Consider the following 24,037-nt stretch of genomic DNA (forward strand, 5'->3'; position numbering starts at 1 on the left):
GTCAAAATCTGAGTGAGAAATTCAGCAGGTTTCTATGGCAGTTATTCCAGATTGGTCAAGATGTAACTGAACAGGTTCTGGTGAAATAGGATGAGTTCAGGACTGAGCTATTCATTTTATTTACTACTATTGCTTTTGAACATGATGCTTTAAATGGATATTGCCTTCCAGCCCAGCTAGGGTTTAGATAGCACAGCTGAAGGTACAGCAGCGACAATGAGAGAACAGAAAAACAGCCTGTTGCTGTGGCCAAACTGCCAGGCTCACAACTATTGTTGGTTTCTAGGGTTACTGGGATTGCTTGAGCCTAAAAGAATGTCTTTGTAGCTGTTTTTTAAATCTTTTGTGATGCCTGTATAACTGGGGGAAGGGAAGAAATGAAGAGGAGTGGAGCAGGGGGCAGGGAGGTGGACAATTCAAGTCTGACACATCTGATATTTTCAGGAATCTGAAAGTACCAGATTTTATTTTCACACTGTCAAGACTGCCCTTCCCTATGTGTGGTCACCAAAGAATGTGAGCAAATTTGATTTTGGTCCAAGTCAGGAGAGATCATTTTCCAACTGTTTGTGGTTTTTATTTGTGCTCTCTTATTACCTTCACCCAAGCAATGACCAAGGTAATTAATTACGTTCCTTCTGCTCCCTGGTTCAAAAATACAGGGCGCACGAAGCACCTACTGAAATTACTCCATGATTCCAAATGTGGGGCTATTTTGTAAAAGTTCTGCATCCATTTCATGCAGCTGCAGAGAGCTTCTGTAGCATTTAGATTAGCCAAGCAGGAGAACTGCAACTCAGTCTTGAAAATGATTTTTGAGAGACTGAAATATCTGGGCTAATAATAATAATTAAAAAAAATGCTCCAAAGAGCAATTGGATCTGTAGCTCTTGAAGTGTTTTTGTTGTCTGTAAAACTGAAGTAATCATACTGGGTTTCCTTCTTAATGCTTCCAAAAAGCCCTACGTGGGAAGGAAAACCTCAGATGAGTTGTAATCACCTTTTCACGTGAGGCACGTAGTCCTCTCTTCTCTGAGAATTCAGTCTCTGAAGCTGACTGGAGAAGTTGCCAGCACCCGTAGAGTCTTGTACAAGGTGTCCCCTCGGTGATCCTCGGAGGCCTCCAGCCGCAGGGCCCTGCCATGGCCACCTCGGCTGGAGACGCGCAGCACGGGAGCTGTGCGCAGGTGAAAGGCTTTCCTGTGGCCCACTGCTTGTCAAGGCCAAATCGGGAGAGAGGCCTGAGTTCATGGTTGTTTTTTTTTTTGTTTGTTTGTTTGTTTGTTTTTGGCTTTTTGAAATGGTTTTGATTCCCTTCACACTTCTACTGTTGCTGGAGACATTGAGAGATTGTGCTAATCGGTGACATAACACCTTTGGAAAACAGCCTAATTGCAAGCAGTTCTTTAGCTCAACAGCTAGAGGAACAATGCTCTTGTTCTCCCTCCCCCTTTTCCCTCCCCTTTCTCTCCCCCCCGGCCCTCTCCCAAATAAAGCTGCCGTGCAGGGAAGCACAGAAGCTCCCAGGCTCTCGGTCAGAAATAGAGCACCGGCTCTAATTTAGAATATCTGCTGACTCCTCTTGTCCAGACTGAGCCTATTTTTGCCCAGTGACTTGCTGTAGACATTGTGAAGCTCGAAAGCTCTTTGCTGTTAAAATTGCTGTTGGGCTCCTTTCTTTCTTTGAAAACCTATATTTAAAACGAGAATAATGACTGCTTGTAAAATCCTTTAGTTCTGGAAGGGATTATAGCAGTAACAATGCACTGTTTATGGCACTGGGCGACAGCTAAAACTCCTGTGAACATGGATAACAGTCAGCGGGTCACGCTGCGCCGAGTGAAAGGGCTGTTCTGCGTGGACCTAGCAAACTTGGAGGTAGGTGGTGAATACGAGCTTCGACTTTGTGATCCTGTTTGCGCTCTGTGAATACGCGATTTTGGAGGGGTAAGGAAAATTGGAGCCCCCACCCCAACTCATGCTATTTCTGTTTCTTTGTTATTGTGCCTCTAATCAGTTGCCAGACAGATTTTTATCATAGGAAACAGTGGCTAGTGTGGAGCAGACTCTGCTGTGGAGCTGGCCTAATACTGTTCTGTAACTTTCTTTTTAAGTATTTTTCTAGGAAATGCTGGAATCCTTGGTTTTGGCTAGAAATTCTGGAGATGGATTAGCACTGTGTATGTGTAATTTACTGCCAAAAATGATGCATAAATAGCTAAATATTGTGGATTGAAACTGGGAAGAGATGTTTGAGCTGAAAATTAGAAAATGTGGAACAAGGAAACATATGGAGAGGTATATTGAAGCTATGTAGTCGTCTCCAGTGGGTGAAAAGATGCTCTGTAAGTGTACCTAGGAAAATACACTGTTCTGGATTGTCATGGTCCCCTTGAGAGCTGGCGTCAGGAATTAAGAGGGAGGTGGAGGGAAAAGACGATGTGAACAGAGCTCTGTCCCCACTCAGGCTGATTGAAAGAGTCTCTTGCAGAGCTGCTTACTGGTTTCTGGGCTTGGGATGTATCTACCAAAAATATAAGAATTTTTTATTTTTAAATTTCTACTGGCTTATTTTCTTCCATGTAGAAAAATATCTCTACCCATGTCCTTTCCAGAAACTTCAGGATTCTGTTTGTTCCCACAGCTAATTTGCCATCGTCTTAAAAAGCAATTTAGGAACAGTCATCTCCTTATCATCTTCTGGAACGTGTCCGAACCAGCCCTGCTCACCATGTCGCAGGGGTTCCAGTCAATCAAGTTCGGAAAGCTGTTTTTAGCATAGATAACTGTCGTGCCCAGGGAGGGGCAACGCCTGGCCTCATGATCGCTGGCTGCAAGCAGAGCTCTGCCACCACGGCGGCCGTGTGGGAGCCGTGGAACAATGCGCTCTTGTCGGGGTCTGGCTCACAGCCGCTCTCTGGGGAACGTGTCTGACTCCCAGTGTATAGGGGGGGTTGTAATAACTCCTGTTTGCGTGTGAAACTTGCCTTGCCCCACACTTACTGTTTCTGCAAAAGACCCACTTTCTTGTAGGTAGGTAGAGATGCTGGTAGATGATGGCGGATGGTTTGGCTTGGTTGGACTGTGGTCTAGCTTGTAGCAGATTATGCCGATCACTTGTTACAGGACAAGCGTGGTATTTGTGTGTGTGTGAACCTTTACTTTGGTTGGAGGGGTACAAGAGGAAGATCTGCCTAAGCCCAGCAAGTTTCCATAGATGCATCCTCTCGTCTCCTGTAAGGATACCAGTGTGAGCAGACTGTGAGGGCTTCGACCCTTTGCTGGGGATTTCATGGCTCTGGCAGCAGAGGCTCTGATCAGACTGCTGGACAGCAGAGATCTGGAAGGTGCTAACTGGATGTATGCAAGTGAACTCCATCCTGCAGGCTTCCTACACCTAAAACTCCATCACCGTGTTCAGCAGAGGGCCCACCCCAGTGTGAGCAGCTAGTCCGTGCTACTGCCAGGCTCTTGCCCTGCCGTGGGAGCCAGGCTCCCGTGCAGACCTGTGTCACCGTGCGCCCTGTGTCACACGAGGTCAGCGTGAGGCTCACCCCGCAGCCGCTGCATCTCCCTTCCTACAGAAATCAGCAGCTACCCTGTGTCAGAGAGCACCCTGCCTCGCGTGTGAGCGGCAAAGTTATGCAAAACCATAGCCTGTGTATACTCAACTTAATGCAAGCTAGAAATTTAATGTGAGAAGCTTTCCAGAATGCCTATAAAATCTCCAGAGACCTAATAATAGAACAATTTTTCAGTACCTACTTCACCAGGCACCAGAAAAACAGAGCAAGATGTTCTTACGAGCATCCTTACACGCTTTGCTTAGAGCTATCAGTGGGAATTTAAGCACCTTATGTAATGGGCTTTCCCTCCTAGCATCTGCTGCTTTACGGGACGATGACTGCTGAGGCAATGTATTGATTTAAGAGGAGGCACTTCAGGCCTCGTCAGCTGTCTGGCTTTATAGGAAGAGCCATGTCTGCTAGGTTGAGGGGCAGGTCAGACTGATTTTTCCAAGTGCTAGCAGCAGCATTAGCTCTGTAGGCTTATCTGCAGGGAAGAAAGAGTCTTTACCAAAAATACCTCATCCACTGTGGTAGATATCAGCTTTTTTTTGCCATGTTTCAAGGATTTAAATTGGACAGTAGACAAGATTAAAGACCTCCTTACACTATCTTGAACTCTTCAGCCTTGCTAATTCAGCATTGGGTGGCTTCTTGGACACTCTGGTTTGCTTTTCTCCCTTTTAAATGTGCACACTGAAGCTCACAGTCCGTGTGTCTGATGAGCAGGCAGGCTGTGTAGAAAAGTCCCCTTACCTGCTGTAGAGAGGGCTGATGTCCTGGTTTGGGCTGGGCGGTGTGTGGTGAGAAAGGCTTCAGGTTTTGCTGTTGCTGCTTCTAGGTGCAGAAAGACTGAAAGCAGGTTCTGTCTCCTGCCTTTTTTTTTTTTTTTTTTTTTTAATTTCACCCTATTAGAGTAGCACGTGAACGTCTTGCAGCTTGACACGTCATTCTGTAGCCGAGGCGAGTGTGCCCAAGGAGATGGTACCTCTGTTGGCCCTAATGCAAGCCTGTAAGCTGCATGTTTTTTTGTAAAGCTGCATTTTTTTTTTTTAAAGCTGCAGCACCCATGAAGAGGCAGGTAGAGACCCACATTTCTCTGCTGGACACACGTTGGTCCTCAGTGCTGCAGATGGGCAGTGACTGCTCTCCAGGTGCCCAGGATTTGCCTTGCACCGAGGGGGCTGGCGCCCACCTCCCTCCCAGCGCACCCGCTGAGCCTGAGCACCGGCACCGATCGGCTCTGTTGTAAGATCTGTCTTGAACTAGTCACCCTCATCGTTTTCCCGGAGGCTGAGGGGGCTAACACAGAGATAAACTATATAAGGCCAATCGTGCAGGGCCCAGGCTGACCAGTTTTATATTAAGCCACTGTATGTGTGCAGCACATGAGTGGCTCTTTAAAGAAAGCCTCTTACTTCCCCTCCGTCCCCCTCTTCAAAGGCTTATTTCTTTTGTCGCGTGTCATGGGGACTGGCAGCAGGTTCAGAAAGTCTGAGCTCCCAGCTCAAGGTCATCGGGATTGTTTAACTATAATCTCCTTTTCTGTACTTATACTTTCCTACAACTTGCTAGTCTGTTTTTCCAAAATTAAACTATCGCGCAAAAGAGTAAATTGGGCTTTACGTGCTGGCCCAGGATGGGGACAAGCCAGCAGCAGGCCGGGCTGTTGGTTGGGGTGTGTGTGTGTGTCTGGGTGAAACTTCTTGGGATGCAGAGCAACGTGGGCAGCGTGGAGCCAGGGCTGCCGTGGCTGCTCGTGGCCACGCGTTGGGCTGCAGGGCACAGACCTGAGGAAGTGAAACCAGGCAGCTCGGGGTGATCGAGTTCAAGCCCTCCCTAGTGGTTGTGTACTGCAGATGAGTAAGGGAAAGGAAAAAAAAATGCCCCGACACTTCAGAGAAGATCAATAGATTGGAATGTTTTGGTTTTTGAAAATATATTTTATTTTTTTTCTGTACAACTAGGAAGGCTTGAAAACTAAAGTGAAAGGTGGAGATTCCTTGTTGCAGGGCGTTGATCTTTAAAAAAGAAAAGCACTAAATGCTGTCAGCCTTGCAAGAACGGGCAATCCTGGAGTTTAACCATGAAGTGGGACAAAAATGGCAAGTTCTCCATGCCAATAAATGTCAGTGGTGCTCCTCTGGGAGGGAGAGAAGGGCCTGTGAGGCTCTGAACCCCGCTGTGCAGGACCACGGCCGTTCCGTGAATATTGCAGCCACCCCTGCCCACCACCCTCCTGCATCTGTAGTGCTTGTGATAACAATTTTGTGCTTGTGAGTCGTCCCTTGGGTGGGAGTGCTGTGCTCGGAAAGGCAGGAGCGAAACCGAGATGCCATTCCACATAGCTCTTACAGCAGGGCATGGGAATTCCCCAGTTAAGCCTTGTCGATACTTGCACAACCAGGAGAGCTAATTTGGGGTGAGTTAAAAATAGCCAGCTCCTCGCATCGATACGACTTGAAGTTCACTTTCAATAAGCACTCAGTTTTTTCAGTATGAAGGCCTAATGGGCCAGTCCTTACTCCGCTGAGAACCCACTGCATGGGTGTAAGGCTCTTGTCACAGGTGCTGTAGCACGGGCCCCAGGTAACTGCTGTACTTTGCCCTCCTTGTGGAAGGAGAGCAGACAAAACCTGACTGCATCACGGCTACTTGAGTGGACTCAGGCTTGCAGAAGAGACTTCCTTCTTTTTTCTAGCCTCCATGTATTTAAAGCATATAGAGCGGTGCTGAGGAAGTCGGATCCCCGGGGGCTGGCCAGCCCACCTGGCCCTGCTCTCCTCTGCTCGTGCTGGCTGTTGAAGCCTGGGCTTCAACATGGAACTGGCTATGAAGGAAGTGCTCTGCTTTCCTGGGGAAATTGTAGTCTCTTTCACTTTACTGATTGACCTGTAATAGCTGTAATAAGTTACTGGTTACTTCTGTGCCGTGCAAAGGCTGGGGAAGTGCAGTGATGCTGGGTAACGTGACTTGGTAGTTTATGCTGGGATCTGGCACGGCACTGTTACTTAAAACAGTGGCTGGGTAATCTAGGTTGTTTTCTTAGCAGGGAGTGGTGGCAGTGAGGAAATGTTTCAAGATAACACAGGAATGGCATTGCTGTAGTCCCCTGTAAAAGACTCTGTAAAAGCATGAAGGGGGCTAAAGCTTTTTTTTGTAAGAGACACGGGCTTTCTCTTATGCTTGGTGGAAGCATTAACTTCTTTGCTTTAGAGCGCAGGGTCTCATGGTGGTGCAGAAAGCTTTCTCCCTGCCGTGCTCGTGCCATGGCTGCCTGCCCCCGTAACTCTCCCTTTCAGAGCAGCGTGTGGCTGGTGCCCTGCATGGCAGAACTGGCCTTGTGATGCAGCTGAACAAAGATGCCTCTGTGCACTGCTCATCTGCCTGCAGGGGGCTGGAATTCAGAGGGTGCTGGGGAAATCACAAAGAGTCAGACTGGGTTTAATGCTGTTGTCATTAGCCCAGTTGGCATGGGGCATTTTGGGAACAAACCTGTGCTGGCTTCCTGCTGGAATCTTTGAGTTGTGGATTTTAGGGTAATTAGTTCAAACCTAAGATGTTTAACATTGAGATGCCTAAAGTAGGGCAGGTAACCTTTATCTTAGTTGCTTTATAATATGGTGTGATTAGCTAAGTGCTCTCAGTACAATGATTAGAGCATTTTGGAGTGTTTGAGACCAGTTACCTGTATTAAAGCAATGAAAGCAGTTTCGATTCGTCGCTTAATTTTAGGAACCAGACTAACTTCTATCTTTAGCCTGGATTAGGAAAGATGTGATCTTAAAAGGACATTTAGTAACACTCATTCAAATCTGATTTGTAGTTTTTTAGTGTTTGAAGGGTTGGTGGGTGGGTCAAGCTTTTTGTTGTCAAACAGATACACTTAAGTTTCCTGTTTAAATAAAAGTTGAAATATTATGTATCATGATTCCAGGAGTTGAAATGAAACTTTTAGGAAAGAGGCCAAATATTGTGAAATTTGTGATCTCATTGTGAGAGTAGGCAGCAGTGAGGTTTGTTTAGGCAAAACGTTCAGGGAAATTCCTGGGTATCTGCACTGAGTATCCTGGTTTTGTTTATTAACCACAGTTGCTGCAGACTTACACTGGAAACATTTGATGGAGGAGAGAGGCAATACAGCTCAGTTTTGTAAGGAAACGTCAGATGATTTCATGCTTTCTAGCGTCCTGCATCTTTTGTGTCTGCCTGATTTAAACCTTGTTATTTTGGGGCATTAGCATATTAAGGGGCACAATGAGCTCTTCACAAATATTGTTCTAAGCAAGGTATTGGTAAGGCTGGTCCTTCAGTGAAGGAAAAATTACTCAAGGAAGAGGTCACTATCTCTTTGTAGTTTTGTTATGCCATTTTCCACACTTTGCACTTTTTATTTCCTCACCAGAAAGCTAAATACCTTTCTCTGAATTTTTTTTTTTCCTGCTTTGTTTTTTGATGAAAAAGATGAACTTCAGTTTGTAGCTTTTCAAAAATACTGAGTGAAAACTTTCCACAAGGAGAGGAAAGAATATTTCAATCAACTGTAATCCTAACTTCAATACTGGAGACAGACAATAACATCCTAATGATGCAGAGCACACTCAGGCACACGCCTGGTCTCTTGTGGTGTAGAGAGGAGAGAGAAGCTTTAGAGCGCTGCTGCTGCGTGATCATTACTGACCCAGAGGTCCTTAAGAGAAATGCACTACCAAATGACTAAATCGTGGGTCAGACCTGGTAGTGAGACAATGGCACTACATCAGAAAACCAAATGACAGTCTTATTTATATATGTATATTAAAAAAATGTGCATTGACTTTTTTTTTCCCCCCCCCCTGCAGAGAATACCGGAGGAACTAACCTTAGATGCCTTACTCGAAATGAATGAGTCAAAGGTGAAAGAAACAATGAAGAGATGTGGTGCCAGAGATGAAGAGTGCTCCAGACTCAATGGGGCGCTGAGCTGCTTAAGGAAGGTGACTGAATCAGGTACAGACTGCCTTTTCTGTTCTGTGGCATTAGGTTCTCAGCAACCCAGATCACATCCTGCTTCCTTTTATGTAAGACAATCTGCAGAAACCTTTGGGTCTTTGGGTATATGCTGTAACCAGTTTCAGGTTGTGGTTCTTGGATGTGCAAGAAATTGCAGTGATCAAACACATCCAGAGCTATGGAAGGGATTTGTTTTTGATATCATGTTCAGCTATTGAAATAAAGGTATGTGGAAGTACCCTCTCCAACTCAAGAGAAACTATATGATTATTCCCTTTGTGTTCAGAGTTGAGTTTGATGCTCCAGTTGTCTTCCATCATTCAGTATCCTTGACCTAATGATTGCAAACAGATTTCTTGTGGGTAGTCCCCTCCCCAAATACTGCCAGCTCAGAGAGAAGGTGCAATTCTGTTTAGTGTGATGTTGCTCAGAAACCTGAGTATTTTTCAGCTCAATGCTTTGCAAAAGCAGAACATTCCTCTGACAGCCCGTTATCACCGCATAGTTTGCAGTCTGCCAGTTGATTCACTTCTCTTTAAAACCCTTGCTTCCTGCTGTTTTTCTGCTGGAGTTGATAGAATCATTAGCCAAATACCAGTAGCAGATGTAAGAGCTAGAAAGAACCTTGATTTACATTGAAATTAAGTATAGAAGGGTACTGTGTAATTAGGAATGTGTGTTCAGTGTGCAAGTTGATCTGACCAAGTTATTTAAGAACAGACAAACACACTTCCAGATTGCTGTTTCACTGTCTTCTCCTGTCACCTGCCCCAGGCTGCTTTCAAAGCACTGTGAATTTGGTTGGTATGAGAGCGTTTCTCACAGCATACTGGTACCAGTGTGCATCAGATCTTTCTTTGTAACAGTTATCAATCTGTCACTGAAAGGTGCTGTTTCCTGTTGGTATTATGACAGTTCATACCATTCGCAAATCATAAAGATTAGTTAATGGAAAAGCCAACAAACAGCTCAGTTCCATATTTCCTTTTTTCTAATCTTTCCTATCCTGCATTGTCAAATATTTCCCATCCATACTGTGACAAAAACAGCCATTGTTCAGAAGGCATGGCATCCACTCACAGAAATGGCATCTAGCCCAAATTTTAGTGTACTTGTATTAATGTTCCTCTCTTTTCATTAAAAAAAAAAAAAAAAGTGTGTTTTGAGAGAGAGGATTTTTTTGTTTTAGTCCCAGGTATATGATCTTTTTTTTCAAACACTGAGCAGTGTTTGAAACATCAGGGCTTGAAGTTTTGACTTCTTGCCTTGATTTAAGTCATTAAGGACATACATAAAATTAAATCAGAGAGTTATCCTGCTGAGTTCTGCCCCAGGATTATCCCAATAATCTATGCCTTCGTGCTTTGCCGCCTGCAGGCCTCTGTGCTTGTTTTTGCCATTTATACCTAGAATTGGTCTGCGAGTTGTACTGGACTATTCTGAACTACAGAGATGAGCATTGCAGAAGGCAGTGCTGAGCTCCACCAGCAATCCGGCAGGTTGTGGTGGTTCCTTTTTGTCCAGCTGTCTGTCCCTGGTGAAGCTCTAGCTAATAGTCAGGACAAACACACCAATTCTGTGCTGAGTGCTGCTGCTGCCTGTAACTGAACAGCAGCGCCTTGGTATTCCAGCTGCCAGTGGTTACACGCCAGAGAGAGAGTTGGCCAAATGAGTGTTAGGAACATCTCAATACCTTTTATTCCAATCTAACAGCTTTTCAGTGTTATTTGGCAGTTCTGTTATCTAACAGAAAATGATTTCCTCTCTTTACCAGAAGCCAATCTGAAAGATGTCAGGGTGCTAGGCTGGATGTACAGATTTGTGTAAGCAGGTTGGTACCAAATCCAAATAGGTTTGCAGGGGGATGCGGGTGTCTGTTTCACGCAGGTATGCGTATCCTACGTTCTTCAGTGGTGCCCCGATCTGTTAAAACTCAGCCCATCTTACAACATAAGACCTCCTTTAAGCTTTGAGATACAGTTAGGAAAAAAGGATAGTTACTGCCATTCTCAGAAAGACAACTTCAGCTGATGTCTTAGATGGATCTTAAGAGAAGGAGTTGCTTGGCTAGATGCAAAACAGGAGGAAACAGCAGCTTGTAGTTTAAATACATTTACCAGCTTTTTAAATTTTTTTTTTCCAAATCTAACATTACTGTGCTTGCTGCACAGGTGGGGAGTTAAAAGATGATGTGCTGATGAATCTTCCTGAGGCACGCCGAGAGCACAGCGCTACCAACACGACCGAGTCCCCTGGCTCCTCTGCACCCGCACGGACTCACGCTGCACTGAACCTTCCCAAGGGCAATAGCCAGCAGGCACGGTCTGTGTCAGTGTCTACAATCACATCTTCAGATTCTGTCTCCTCCAGTCATGGACCTTCTATCTATGCAGATAACCTCCTGGACCCTTTTGCCTTCCCTGCACACAGTGGAAGGTTAACACCAAGGACTCCTCATAGCATCACCATCACTCCCCCAACCACTCCTCAAGCGAAGAGGCGGCATAAGTTGAAGCCACCACGGACTCCTCCTCCCCCTTGCCGGAAGGTTTTTCAGCTGCTACCTAACTTTCCAGCCCTCACAAGGAGCAAGTCCCACGAATCACAGTTGGGAAATAGGATAGATGATGTTCCCCCAATAAAGTAAGTGTGATACTTCCTTCCCCACAGGCATTGGTGGGCTGTATTCATCCCAAAGGGCATTCGGGGCTGCAGTTGTGATGCTGTGTAAAAGATCTGGTGTCCAGTTACCTGACTGCGGTTTCACCGTGGTCTTACAATCTGTATCAGTGGGATATTCTAAGATAACCACAAAACCGTCTTTTTGACTGTACTTTATTTGAAATTTCACCTGCTGGGGAGGTTGGGATGACTGCTGTTATTAAAGAGCCCCACCAAATTTTCTCAAATATCTAACAGCTAATTCCACATCCTGTAATTCTTTTTTGACCTTAAATGTTCCTCACAGTTCTGGTGGCTAGTTTCCTTTTATGTTTTATCTTAAGATGTGTTTTAGCTGCTAGTGTGAGCTTCAAAACATCTGTCTATATGACAACTATACCTCCACAAAAAGACAAATGGTCTTAGGCTATACATTAGTATTTTTTGGACTGATACAGGCTTTGAGATGCACTTTGTTGGGGGGAAGGTGGGATGAAAGGTATTTATCTAATTGAATTTAACTAATAGTTGAAACCGGGAAACAAATGTGCCTTCCAGAAACGCTGGCTATCTCTAAACATTGCAGAAACTTAGGTCAGCATCCAAATTCTCTAGCTGGCAGTGGACCACTATAACTTAAATAACACTGACCTCCTGGAAGAGTTCAGAGAGCCTGTTGTACTCAGGACCTCCTTGCCAAAAATACATTTTTAGATAAGGGAAACTAGTGTAGCTCAGAATTGAGCTGAGATTTTGGATGGACTTTTGATGCTGTAGTACTGGACTGCCGGCTCACTGACACGAAGGAAATCATTGTAAATGTGGGGCCTAGTAAGCAGTACGGTGTTCTTTCACATTTTGAGTGCATATGAAGTGTACACTAAAATGTGCAAATTGCCAGGCCTCTAAACGTAGCAAGTAAGTGGTTTCCATTTAAGAATGGGTGAAAAATGTGACCTTGAACTGAAAAGACCTGTGGCCAACACACTGCTTTGTACTGAAAGTCAGTTGTAAGAACCTGTTTCTGCTGTGATACAGGTCCTATTGATAAGCATGATAGGAGGTGCAAAATCCGGCACGTTCTTCATTCAGACCCTGCCCTGTGGAGCCTTCCAGCTGTCTCAGTTGTACAGTCCCATTCACACGTCACAGCTGCAAGCCAAAATTCAGGTGCACTCTTGTATGCTCCGTTCCCGGGCTGCAGCTGGGGCTCTGCCTAGCAAAGCCTAGGATTTGTAGGCAGGCAGATATTGGCTATGGAGTGACTTCAAGAAATTGTGCAAAACCAGAGTTGTTTGTAAATCCGATGTCAAAGGCTGCAGGAAAGTGTTTCTGCTCTAGCAAAGTGTGTATCCTGTCACGTGAATATAGATGTCTTAAAAAACAAATTTCTTTTCTGTTCTCTAGGTTCGGTAAGAGATTTTTACAGGGTTGTCTTCATTTCATTGACTGGGAGAGAAGAACCTGTCCTTGCCAACTACCTGCAGTGTGATCATCTCTGTGCAGCCTTTGGAGGTCCTCACGAGGGCCTTGTATCCCTGAGTTTCTGTTAACTTTAACAGGAGCTTGGCCAGATGAAGAACTGCAGGATGCTTACAGGGTCTTTGTAACTGGTACTTCTTCAGATAACAAAAGCAAGGAAGGGGAATACTGATGTTTAGAGGGTTAAAGCAAGGGGTTTGCGTGCAATTGCTTGTCTGTGACTTCAGAACAGATACTGGTGTCCCTTGGTACTAGAAATAACTTCACATCTAACCATTTGTCTTTAGATAGTGTCTTTGGATATTCACTGCCAAGTACCTCTGTATTGAAATTAGACACTTGCATGCAACTTTTTGAGAAACTCTCCAACAAGTTGCTAAACGCAGAATACTTTCTCTGATGTTGATGAGTCTATTCACATATTTAAGGGTTTACAGGACTAGGACTTGTGCTTTTATCCAGTGATGTATCAATGCCATTTGGTATTTTATCTCTCCTGATGAGACTGCATGCATCTCATTTGCTGATCCTGATGAGACAGCGTGCATTTATCTAATGGCCTTTAAAACAAAAATCCCAGGAATTACTTTGAGAAATGAAAAAGTATAAAGAGAAAATTCTAAAATGGAGATGTAAGCAGACGTCTGAGCATTTCTCTGTGGAGACCGGTGGAATTTATGCAATAAATAAAAAAAAGGGCATAAGAAACAATTCAAACAGAAATTAGGACTTTTGGTGCTTCTGTGCACATAGTCATATTGTCTGTTTTAAAAATTACCCTGTAGGCTCTTTTAAGTCCCATTAAATTCCAAACTTTGTTACATTCCTTAGAACTCTTAAGTAAGGGTTTAGACATCTGATGTGATGATTAATGCACGATCAATTAATTGTGGTTTGGATGTTCACACTAGCTCAGCAATATTCCTTGAAAAAACAGCTAGTGATGCCAGCCTTTTCTTAAGATACAGAAGACCACAGCTGCCTTAAAACGTTCACTGGAGTGATCATAAAAGAGAATTTGGTGCCATCTAGGGCCAAAGAGAGAAAGTGTCTTTTTGTAAGCCTTGACAGTGTCCAGTCTTGAAGCTGTGTTGCTGCCTGCAGATTGAGTTTCCTCCAGATTTGTAACATGGCTATAGAGTTAATTCAGGAAATACGCCAGAGTCTTAATATTTGAGAGGTCTTACAAAGTTTTGTGGTATAACCACTGGAGAACTAGACTGGGATTTTGGAGTCTAGGTCTCCTTTTCTGCATTTACTGGCTAGCTAAGTGATCCGACCTAAATCATTTTATTCTTCTGGGTCACACTGGCTCTGTCTAAAAAATGGTAATAATAATTTTCAGTGTAAAAGAATACTCTGACACCATATGAAAAGCAGGTGATAGTATTTGTGGTAAACTAATTAAAAGTAAGCTAATGTCCACTTTGTTTTGAGAATGGCCTAGACCTAATCAGATGAACTTCTGTAATCCCTAAATATAAAACATAATGATTTAACAAAAGGAAGGAAGAATTATGATTCCACCACCAAATCTTACCTTAAATTGCCTCCATGTGAAACAAAATAAGAGTAGTAGCTGGTAGTTTTACCACAGAAGGCAAACCAATCTCAGCTGTACTCCTACTGGAGTCCTGGCTGCTAGTTCTTATCTATGAGTGTTTACATCCAGACTTGTAGGCATGCTGGTGACTAATACGTCCCTAAAATATCCTTTTGTTCTCCATCAGAACTCTCCCAAGGATCCCCTCAAACAGTACGAAGAGATTTTGGCTTAGCTGTAACACACAGGTAAGTGATGCATGCTGTGGAAGCCACAGAGGGAAGGGGACAGCCCAGGCCAGCTTCCTACTTATCGTGTTTGTAGAAGGGAGGGCTGTTATTAGATGGGCTTGAAGTTGGGTTGGGCACCTCATTTTTCTCAAGTTCAGCCGTAACTCTGTATTTCAGATCCATCTGTTTTTAATGTCTCTGATGTGTCCAGCCCCTGAAATCTTTTTTACAAGGCCAATTGACTTGCGGTTCCACAGTGACTAGTGTAGTACCGACCTGAAAGGGGTCGGCACCTGGTGGGCAGCGCGTGCCTGTGGGCTGGACCCGCACGTGGGGTGTGCTGGCTGCCCCCTCTGAGCACCTGCTTGTTTCACAAGGCAAAGCTCGCAGTTTGAGCTGCTTTTATGGAAGGAGGTGATATTCTGTCACATGGGTGTCTTTGTATGGGGCTTCAGAGCTGCAATCTGCTTTGTCTTGCTGAGCTGCAATTTTGAGGACCTTCTGATACGTGTGTTCATGTTCACCCTATTTCCACAGTCAGGGACACCCCTGAGCACCTCTCAGCCCCGTTTCAAGAATAAAGGGCTAGCAACAGTTCAGCAGAATTGATGCCAGCCTTCTTTCAGTTGCTTTTGATCAGAAAAATCAAGAAGTTTTTTACATAACACCACTTGCCCCTTTCAGAAGAGGCAAAAGGAGCGTGGCTTGTCCATAACTACCAACAAGCTTAGGTTCCTTTAGATAGTAGTTAACGTAATTTTTCCCCTCTTCTCTCTGCTTAGGTTCTCTACAAAGTCTTGGTTATCTCAGATTTGCCAAGTCTGTCAGAAAAGCATGATGTTCGGGGTGAAGTGCAAGTACTGCAGGTAAGCACACAGAGATGATCTTTAACATAACAAGTATCTCAAGATATGCACTACTAACTGTGGCATCGCTTTTTATTTCAGTCAAACTGGCAATGGGATGCTTTGCATGATGTGCTTATGTCAGGAGCCTGACATGGAGGAACCAAATTTAGTTCCCTGCCACAGGATTCGTACCTGATAATGGGCAGATCTTGTAGTGGGAACTGGATGCCTAAATAACAGCAAGGCCTTGGTTTTCTCCGTCATATTCTGAAAGTCCAGAATGTTGAAATTTTAGCAGATCCCTGTCGTAGGACAGGAGTCAGTGAAGATAATGATATTAGAAATAAACGAGATACTAAGATGTCTACCTACCTTTCATTAGCCTAATGGTGTACATAACAGGATTCTTCATATAAATGTATGGGCCTGCTCTGGGGCCCAGAGCTTTCCAGAACTCTCTTTGAGATTAGCATAAGTAGTACAAATTAAGGTTGGCTTCTTCTTCTGGGGAAAGAAAAGTTGCTGTTTAACATTTAATGTTTCTCTTTTAGATTAAAATGTCACAACAAATGTACTAAAGAGGCACCTGCTTGCAGAATATCCTTCCTCCCCAGTAAGTTTTCTACAGATTCTTAGCACTTCAGTGTAACCGATGGTATCGTGAGAGCAAGTCTGATTTAAAGGTTTTCTTCCCTCCCTTCTCCAATCTGATTTCAGTAACCAAAATAAGGAGAACAGAGTCTGTCCCTTCTGATATCAATAATCCAGTAGACAGACCAACAGAACCGCAGTTCGGAACTCTTCCCAAAGCACTAACTAAAAAGGTATGTGGTGACAGAAGTGAGTCTTCTGTCTGTAAGTCACAGGGGAGCTACAGTAAGGAGAGGTCACAGTAGTACCTTGCTGGTTGGAGCAAGAATAGCACCTCAATGCAAAGAGACCTTGGGATGTGATGTTTCCAGCTTGTAAAGCATTGGATGTGCACAGCTCCAGCCCCCTACTCACTTAAAGCAACTATGCCATGATTGAGGCTAGGAACAGCTTTCTTCTCTCCGTTGTTCAGTAAACATTGAGGGGAAATCTGTATTTTTGTTATTTTCTCAGTAGCAATTTTTCTTGCTTTCCAGGAGCATCCACCAGCAATAAATCATCTGGACTCCAGCAGTAATCCCTCTTCTACAACTTCTTCCACACCATCTTCTCCAGCACCTTTCCAGTCTTCCAATCCTCCTAGTGCAACACCTCCCCCAAACCCGTCTCCCATGGGCCAGAGGGATGGACGATTTAACTTCCCAGGTAAGCCCATCTCTTCCAGGAGAAAAAAACTCTGCGGAGATGAAAAAGGCATCTATGCAAGCAGAGGCTAACCACGACTTTTTAAGTAGTTTCAGGTTTCTGAATATATAGTTGTATCTTATGCAAAATTTGAAAGTATGTTCTGATACCTGATAAAAGGAAATGATCTGTTTTTAGAAGTTTTAAAGTTGTATCGACAAGATACCTTTGCAGGAGACAAATTATTGAGGAGTGCCAGTACTTTTCTTACATGATATGGTCTTTCTGCTTTCCTTTTCTCTGAAGAGTACTAAAAAAAAAAAAAAAAGTGATACTCTTTTTTTCTTCCCTTTTCTTATTGTACTGTAAAATGCATGCTGCCTGCTTTATGATTTAAAACCTCTGGTGACCAAATAAGTAAGCTGATTGCTAGAACAAAACATTAAAATGAGAGCTGGGATGAATTACTTCGATCACTATCTTCCAAAAGATAACCAACAACCAACACTCATTTTTAGAACATCCGACAGATGTGTATGGTGAAAGTAATTTACTCCACATACTTTACAGATTAAGGACACAAATGTGCAGTCTTTACCAAAGCTGATAGAGGCAAGACTTACATAGTGAGAACAAACCTAATTCCTTCTATCTGGAAATGAAGTCACATGCAGCTCAGTACCTGCTGCATCTAGCCTTTAATACTGCTGCATTGTGCATCAAACTTTTGATCTGATCTTGCCTACTCGTAAGGAGCAGAAGCAGTGCCAGTTTAGATCAAGAATTCTACTGCAACTACTTTTGTTAGGACATATAATTCAAATTCATTGAGATTAAAAAAATAAATGCTTGCAAATGGCTCAGAGCTTCGCCTCTTTGCACGCGTCTTGGAAAAGCTGAAGCTGAAGAAATAAGAAAGGATTGAAGCACCAGCTTTTATCCAGGCCTGCCTTTAAGCATCCGTAGGTTCTCAAAGTTTGCTTCTGCCACTTCAAGTCCGAATGTATTGTTTTCCCACCAGACTGTTAGCTTATTGGTAACATAGCTTTTATTTGATAGGTATCATCTGTCTTAGTCTTTGAAAGATGCATGTGCTAAAATTCACCCCCCTCAAGCAGGCTGATTGATAATCTACTAATCAGTTAAACAATGACTTGGGACTAATTCATTGAATGCATACGGGACACGTGCTGATGATCCTCTAACTTGTTTTGTTTTGTTTTTTCCTTCCTCATAATTTTTTTTTGCTGTCCTTTTATTAAAAAAAGCTGCCTACTACATTCAGCATAGACAACAATTTATCTTCCCAGGTGAGTTGATTGTTTTAATTCTACTAACCAGCTTCTGCTGCCAAAAAGTAACTTTTTGGTAAAATTCTGCATGCTGCTCAAGAATGTTAATTCTGCTTTTAGGGAAAAAAAAAAAAAAAGTGTGCAATACAACGGAAATGTATCTCAATATATAATTCAGGCCACTCTCTCCTTGTATTTAGGTACGAAGGTACAACTGCTAATATTCAGTTGTAAAACAACAGATTTCTACTATGGGATTCTATACACAGCTGTGTTTTTTCTTCCATAAAGGATAACTTTTAGGGTTATATGCTTAGTATAAATAGGTCCAAAGTTCAAGAGTGCTTGAGTTCACTTTTATGAACTGATTTTCTTGCCTGTGGGATTTAAGAATGATGCAACAATTCATATTTGGTAATTAGGTAAGTGAATGTGAAGGAGACTGGAGCTGGTAATATACAGCCATGTAAGTACAGGAAAGATTAGGATGCTTTTTAATAAGTAGATGTATAAAATCCTATGGTCAGGGGTTGAATTTATTTTCTAATTCCTAAATAAGAAGCAAATACCTGTTACTGTAATGTTTAAATTTCAGATCAATAAGAGATCATGTAAAATATGTATCATTTTTTTTTGTTTTCCCAGAAATTCCCAGTCCTGCACAAGTAGCACAGCCTTCAGAAACAGCTGCAGACACTAAGTAAGTATTGTTTCTAATTTTTTTTTCTTCTGTAGTGTTTACCTGATAATCTTCAGATCTTACTCTCTTACTTGCCACAGTAAGCTTAGAAAGTTCTTCCCTGTTAAGTGGAACAGTAATTGTATTTTCCTTTGACCTACTATAGTGCTATCAAGATCTGTTTTCTATTTACTACTTCTCACTACGTACTCCACTAATGGCATATGTAGCAGCCTACTTTTCCAGCTCAGGTGGACATGTAAACATTACTGTCATTGTAACTCTGTCTTCTCTTGCTAGAGCTGAGGAACAGCCAGACGCAGATGGAGTTGAATGTGAAGCAGAGGTAGGTTTTCTGGTTTGCCCTTGTGTACAGTCAGAGGTGGCACGTTTAAGTACCACATAAAATTTGTGGCTGTGGAACTGTGGGAGTAGACTAGCTGGGCCTCACCTCAGTTCCACTGTACTGCAAAGATCTCAATTGAAAACTCATGATTTCTGCAGCTAGGCTGAAACAATGAAGTACTTGTAATAAAAACAACTTTTTTCTAGTTGGGCTAAGATGACATATTTCAAATGTCTGGCTCGCTCAGTTTGGTGCAGCTGCTTGTACGTTACAAGAGCTGCAGGCCTCCTGCTGGAGTTACGAGGTCTACGTACCCTGCAGACCTCAAATCTGGAAGTGCTGCACGTGTAGGTGCCTCCAGTGTTCAGGTTAGCTCATGGTAAATCCTGCAAGCACAATCCATAAGATTGTGTGATTTCTTTAGTGCCTAAGCACATGTTCCACTGGCAGTACGGACTCTGAAATGGGTTTATTTGGGGGTGGGTAAACTAATAGAGGTAGAATCAATGATTTCAGCACAAATTACTGGATTTTGTGTCAAGCTTGCTGATTTTTTTGGAGCAAGTCTTACAGGACAGTTTTAGTAATCTCAAAACAACAAAAAAAAACAACAACCAACAACCAAGCAAAAACAAAAATCACACCACGACCACCAACAGCAACATAAGAAAGAAGAAACACCACAAACTCGAAACTCAGCACCCCACATTTGTTTGGAGAGAGAAGTGGTTTTGGAGGCTTCCTTTTGGAATGGTCTGTAGCATTTTTTCATTTACTGAAGGGCCATGTTCTGAGTGACACTGAGCCCCTAGATGTTGGTGCTGGTTCTAGAAGTTTAACTCAATGGGATAAAGCCTTTCGTGTCTTCACTGGCACACACTGACATACAGAAGATGTCTTTTGTAGCTTTCTGAAATGGCTTTGTCCTCTGAAGCACATCTTTGAGCCGTAGTCAAGTATGTCCATCCAGCCCACTGAAGTCCTCTCAGAACAGCCTCTGTCGCTGGCTGGTAGGCTGCTTTGTCCCTCAGCACAGGTTTCTTTTCTCTTTTTATAAACAGGTGGAAGAACCAGAGAGTAACAAATCAGAACCCGAAGATGATGAGGATGAGGTGGAAGATCTGCCAAACAGGCGGCCACGCTTGCAAGGGATGATTTATCGCAAACCTAGCCAGACCAGCGTCTACCTGCAAGAATGGGACATTCCCTTTGAACAGATTGAACTAGGGGATCCTATCGGCCAAGGGCGATGGGGGAAGGTTCACAAGGGGAAATGGCATGGAGAAGTAGCCATCAGGCTGTTGGAGATAGATGGGAACAATCAGGATCATCTCAAGCTCTTTAAAAAGGAGGTGATGAACTACAGACAGACCCGGCATGAGAATGTGGTGCTTTTCATGGGAGCATGCATGAACCCTCCTCATTTAGCAATCATCACCAGGTGAGGATATAGCACCTTATCTCAGTATTACTATACATATTTACTGCCAATAGTAATAATACCGAATAAAGTTCTATAATTATATAAATTATATATTTGCATAACAAATAAAGTATTTGTGATATTATATGTATGTATTATAGTTTAAAATAATTATATATAAAAAATCTGGAACAAGCTGTTCCTCTGTCACCTACTTCCAGATGCATCCAGTTCAGCACAATGGCAATAACACAATACTTGAGGTTAATAATACAACAGTTATCTGATCCTTTCTGTTCCTTTTAGAGACACTCGCTGATTAGGCAAGAATATTACTATTTTTCTCTCCTCTTCTGTCTTCAGTATTTTGTTGCTATTAGGATTATTTAGCCCCTAGATAACAGCTTTTGGGGATGTTCATATGAAGGCTGAATTTAAGTCAGGCCAGCAGCATGCCACTCTCGTAGCTTGGCAAGGTGGTACTTAATCATTTCCAGTTGTCAGTTCCAAAGGAAGTTTCCTGCTTAAGTGAGCAGTAGCCCCAGCAGAAGCCGGTGCTCAGGTTTTGAAAACTGGACTTCAGCTGTCAGAATAGCATAGCAAGAACTGGGCCTCTGAAGAAACACATAAGCATTTGTTGTATACGCTTGAATGTGCTTTAACAGTGGCTCACCTGTACATGTGTACACCCGTACAGCTGTGAATCAATTGGGCCCTTAAAATTCTTTGAAATGGCATTTCCCAGCAGTTCGAGTAGGAGTGGGATTCTGTCAACATAAGAAAACCAGTTGAGCATCCAGTGTTGATTTTTGTTTGCCTCCAATGTTTTAAAGGCATTTTTCAAGACTGTTCCTCTTTTCTGTAGCTTCTGCAAAGGAAGGACGCTTCATTCGTTTGTAAGGGATCCCAAGATATCCCTGGATATTAATAAAACCAGGCAGATAGCACAGGAGATCATTAAGGTAAGAGCATACATCCTGCTAACAGACATCTGCTTTGTGAGCAGTGCCTCAGCAAGAGCCTTGAGAGCGCACAGCGGGGGTGGTTCAGTAGCTCTCAGTAGCCACACCTGTAACTTGCCACAGGGTGTTGCAGCAGGAAAAACATTAAATTGGATAAAGAGAAGTGGGCAGTAAGCTAAGGACCTGAAAGAATAGAAGTAGACTTTTTGCTTGCTAGTAAGGGGCTGGGGAGGGAGAATTTTGGTAAGGGGAAACATGAAGAAATGCATGACACATTTCCTAAGTTAATGCATTCTGAGGTAGACGTGTTCCCCCAGACTTGCACAGTTTTCCAGTACTTGCTTACAGTATTGCTCAACCGAAGTAACATTTCTAAAGCTGTTGCAGTGTTTCTGCTGAACTGAGCAGCATTTCTGCTGGTTTTCTTCCTGGCAGAAGTATCCTGTGATCTTCGTCAGCAAGCTTGTGTCAGTAGCTCATTGTTCTTACGCATACAGACTCCAGAATGGCGTCATTTCAGAGGCTGAGCACTGAGCTAAAATCTCCTTGCAGACTTTCCCTGTACCCTTCCTGCATAAGCCAGACAGTTGCTGTGTCCTCACTTAAAATTCATTATTTATTCTGGAGTAAATGTGTGTAACAAAGCAACAAAGCAAAGCATGCCCAGTTAGAGGCTTGTAAACAAGAAAATAAAAAGACAACTCTGAATATCAACTTTTTCCTAGGGCATGGGCTATCTTCACGCCAAGGGGATTGTACATAAGGATCTGAAATCCAAGAATGTTTTCTATGATAATGGAAAAGTTGTGATCACTGACTTCGGATTATTTGGGATTTCAGGTGTGGTTCAGGAAGGAAGGTAGGTGGAGGTTTCAATGCTTTGGTCCACTTCTAGAGTGATAAATAATGATCAAATAAGGAAACATTTTGATGCATTTCACAGTACAAGTAAGGAGTGGTGATTGCTTTAGTACTTAAAAACGTTTTGGAATATGCACTTCTTTTTTTGAAAGCAGAGTCCTTTCTACACATCCACTAGCACACAGCTAGAAAGTTATGTATAAACTAAGGCTCAGAACAAAAATAACTTCAAGCCCAAGAATGAGCTGTATAGTCAGGCCAACACTTACATGTCTTTTTTTTTTTTTAATATGGCTAGAAAAATAGAAAATGTTAGCCAAAACAAAACATTTCAGTAAATAAAGGCATTAGGCAAAGCATAAATATGAGCTATGTGCTGGTTCTGGCTTTACACGATAGCATTTCAGTATGGTTTCTTTCTTCTGAACTCAGGAGGGAGAATGAATTGAAGCTGCCTCATGACTGGTTGTGCTACCTGGCCCCTGAAATTGTTCGTGAGATGGCCCCTGGCAAAGATGAAGACAAGCTACCTTTCTCCAAAGCTGCAGATATCTATGCCTTTGGGTAAGAGAAGAATACCTAAGAGTACCATGGGAGCTTGCCAAATGAGACATGATACAGACCTGAGCCCTGCCAGTCAGCGACCCTCTTTTCTCAGATTGAGGATTTTAGCGAGGATGTGTTTTCCTCACCTGCTACAAAAGATGTGGGCAGGACAGTTTGACAGGGAGGTGGGTAGGCTGGGAGGGATTTGCTGCACAGCTTTATACGCCTTCCACAGCTTATCTGAAGAAATTGGGACTGTGTCAGGGTTTTGCATCTTTCTCTTTAAGAGTGGACAAAGCCTTGATTTCTCTGTTGATGTTGCAGGACTGTGTGGTATGAGCTCCAAGCAAGAGAATGGCCCTTCAAGAACCAGCCTGCAGAGGCACTCATCTGGCAGATTGGAAGTGGTGAAGGAGTGAAACAAGTCCTTGCAACTGTTAGTTTGGGGAAAGAAGTGAATGTAAGTACATCAGTTGCAGGAGACCTTCCAAATAGCTGTTCACTGGGGATGCTGGAAAAGAGGGAGCTGCTTAAAGGGATTTATTTTACTCTTATTGTAACTCTAAAGATAAAGGGCAGGAGAGAGAACAGATTAGAATGAGACAGGTTAGATTCCAAGTCTCTTCCCATTATTGTCGTACAGAAGTGGGCATCTGCTGGTACACAGGATACTGTTTGATTATTAGAATGTCCAAAACGTCTGTTAAAAAGCAGCTCTAGCTGGGCTCCCACAAATCACACTGCTCAGTCAGTTGCTTGGTCTGAACAGCTGACATGAGAACTAAGTGGAGATAATGAGCCTGAAATGTCCTTTGCAGGAAATTCTCTCAGCATGCTGGTCATTTGATCTCAGTGAGAGACCTAGCTTCACTGTCCTCATGGATATGCTTGAAAAACTGCCAAAATTGAATCGTCGTCTCTCCCATCCAGGGCATTTCTGGAAGTCTGCTGAGTGAGTATCTGCTGTTGTTGAGAATACTTGTGCTGCTCAGAAACTGCTAACTGGTAATTCCTGTGCTTTATTTTGCCTTCCTGGGGTCCGTCAGCCCTTCAGTAGCAGAGTAACTGCGCGCTGTTCTGCTTTTCTAGCAGAACAGCCCGAAATTCCCACCTCAGACACCGTTGCCTAATCTCCAGTGCTGTACAGCCCCGCTTTGGGCACACAGCAGGGTCTGCAAACAAACTCCAGTTGGCAGAAATGGAGCCACGGCCTCGTGCCTCCCCTAGGAGCGCTCATTCCACAAAACCCAGGCGCTTGCCAAACTACTTCCAGGCACAGCTTGTGGTGGCCAGCTCTGTACCGGCCACCTCAGGTGGGCGCTTTTCAGCTC

The 24,037-nt window shown here is 43.4% G+C and overlaps 1 protein-coding gene across 4 annotated transcripts in view; it reads left to right on the top strand.

Annotated features, from left to right (window-relative positions):
- Nucleotides 1-24,037, top strand: part of KSR1 (kinase suppressor of ras 1) — a 63,244-nt gene that overhangs the window by 33,563 nt on the left and 5,644 nt on the right. For 3 of the 4 annotated variants that reach the window (XM_032200774.1, XM_032200771.1, XM_032200770.1), the window contains 17 exons: nucleotides 8,408-8,555; nucleotides 10,730-11,201; nucleotides 12,627-12,631; nucleotides 14,432-14,492; nucleotides 15,257-15,340; nucleotides 15,874-15,935; nucleotides 16,040-16,146; nucleotides 16,450-16,618; nucleotides 17,866-17,907; nucleotides 18,535-18,589; nucleotides 18,869-18,914; nucleotides 19,976-20,355; nucleotides 21,203-21,299; nucleotides 22,025-22,158; nucleotides 22,593-22,724; nucleotides 23,031-23,166; nucleotides 23,525-23,658. In XM_032200774.1, the coding sequence (XP_032056665.1) occupies nucleotides 8,408-8,555; nucleotides 10,730-11,201; nucleotides 12,627-12,631; nucleotides 14,432-14,492; nucleotides 15,257-15,340; nucleotides 15,874-15,935; nucleotides 16,040-16,146; nucleotides 16,450-16,618; nucleotides 17,866-17,907; nucleotides 18,535-18,589; nucleotides 18,869-18,914; nucleotides 19,976-20,355; nucleotides 21,203-21,299; nucleotides 22,025-22,158; nucleotides 22,593-22,724; nucleotides 23,031-23,166; nucleotides 23,525-23,658 (2,264 nt within the window). The remainder of the gene's footprint in view (nucleotides 1-8,407; nucleotides 8,556-10,729; nucleotides 11,202-12,626; nucleotides 12,632-14,431; nucleotides 14,493-15,256; nucleotides 15,341-15,873; nucleotides 15,936-16,039; nucleotides 16,147-16,449; nucleotides 16,619-17,865; nucleotides 17,908-18,534; nucleotides 18,590-18,868; nucleotides 18,915-19,975; nucleotides 20,356-21,202; nucleotides 21,300-22,024; nucleotides 22,159-22,592; nucleotides 22,725-23,030; nucleotides 23,167-23,524; nucleotides 23,659-24,037) is intronic. The other variant, XM_032200772.1, reaches the window with a different exon arrangement.

Source organism: Aythya fuligula, chromosome 20 (genome assembly GCF_009819795.1).
Source record: "Aythya fuligula isolate bAytFul2 chromosome 20, bAytFul2.pri, whole genome shotgun sequence".
In the NCBI taxonomy this organism is placed as follows: Eukaryota; Metazoa; Chordata; class Aves; order Anseriformes; family Anatidae; genus Aythya; species Aythya fuligula.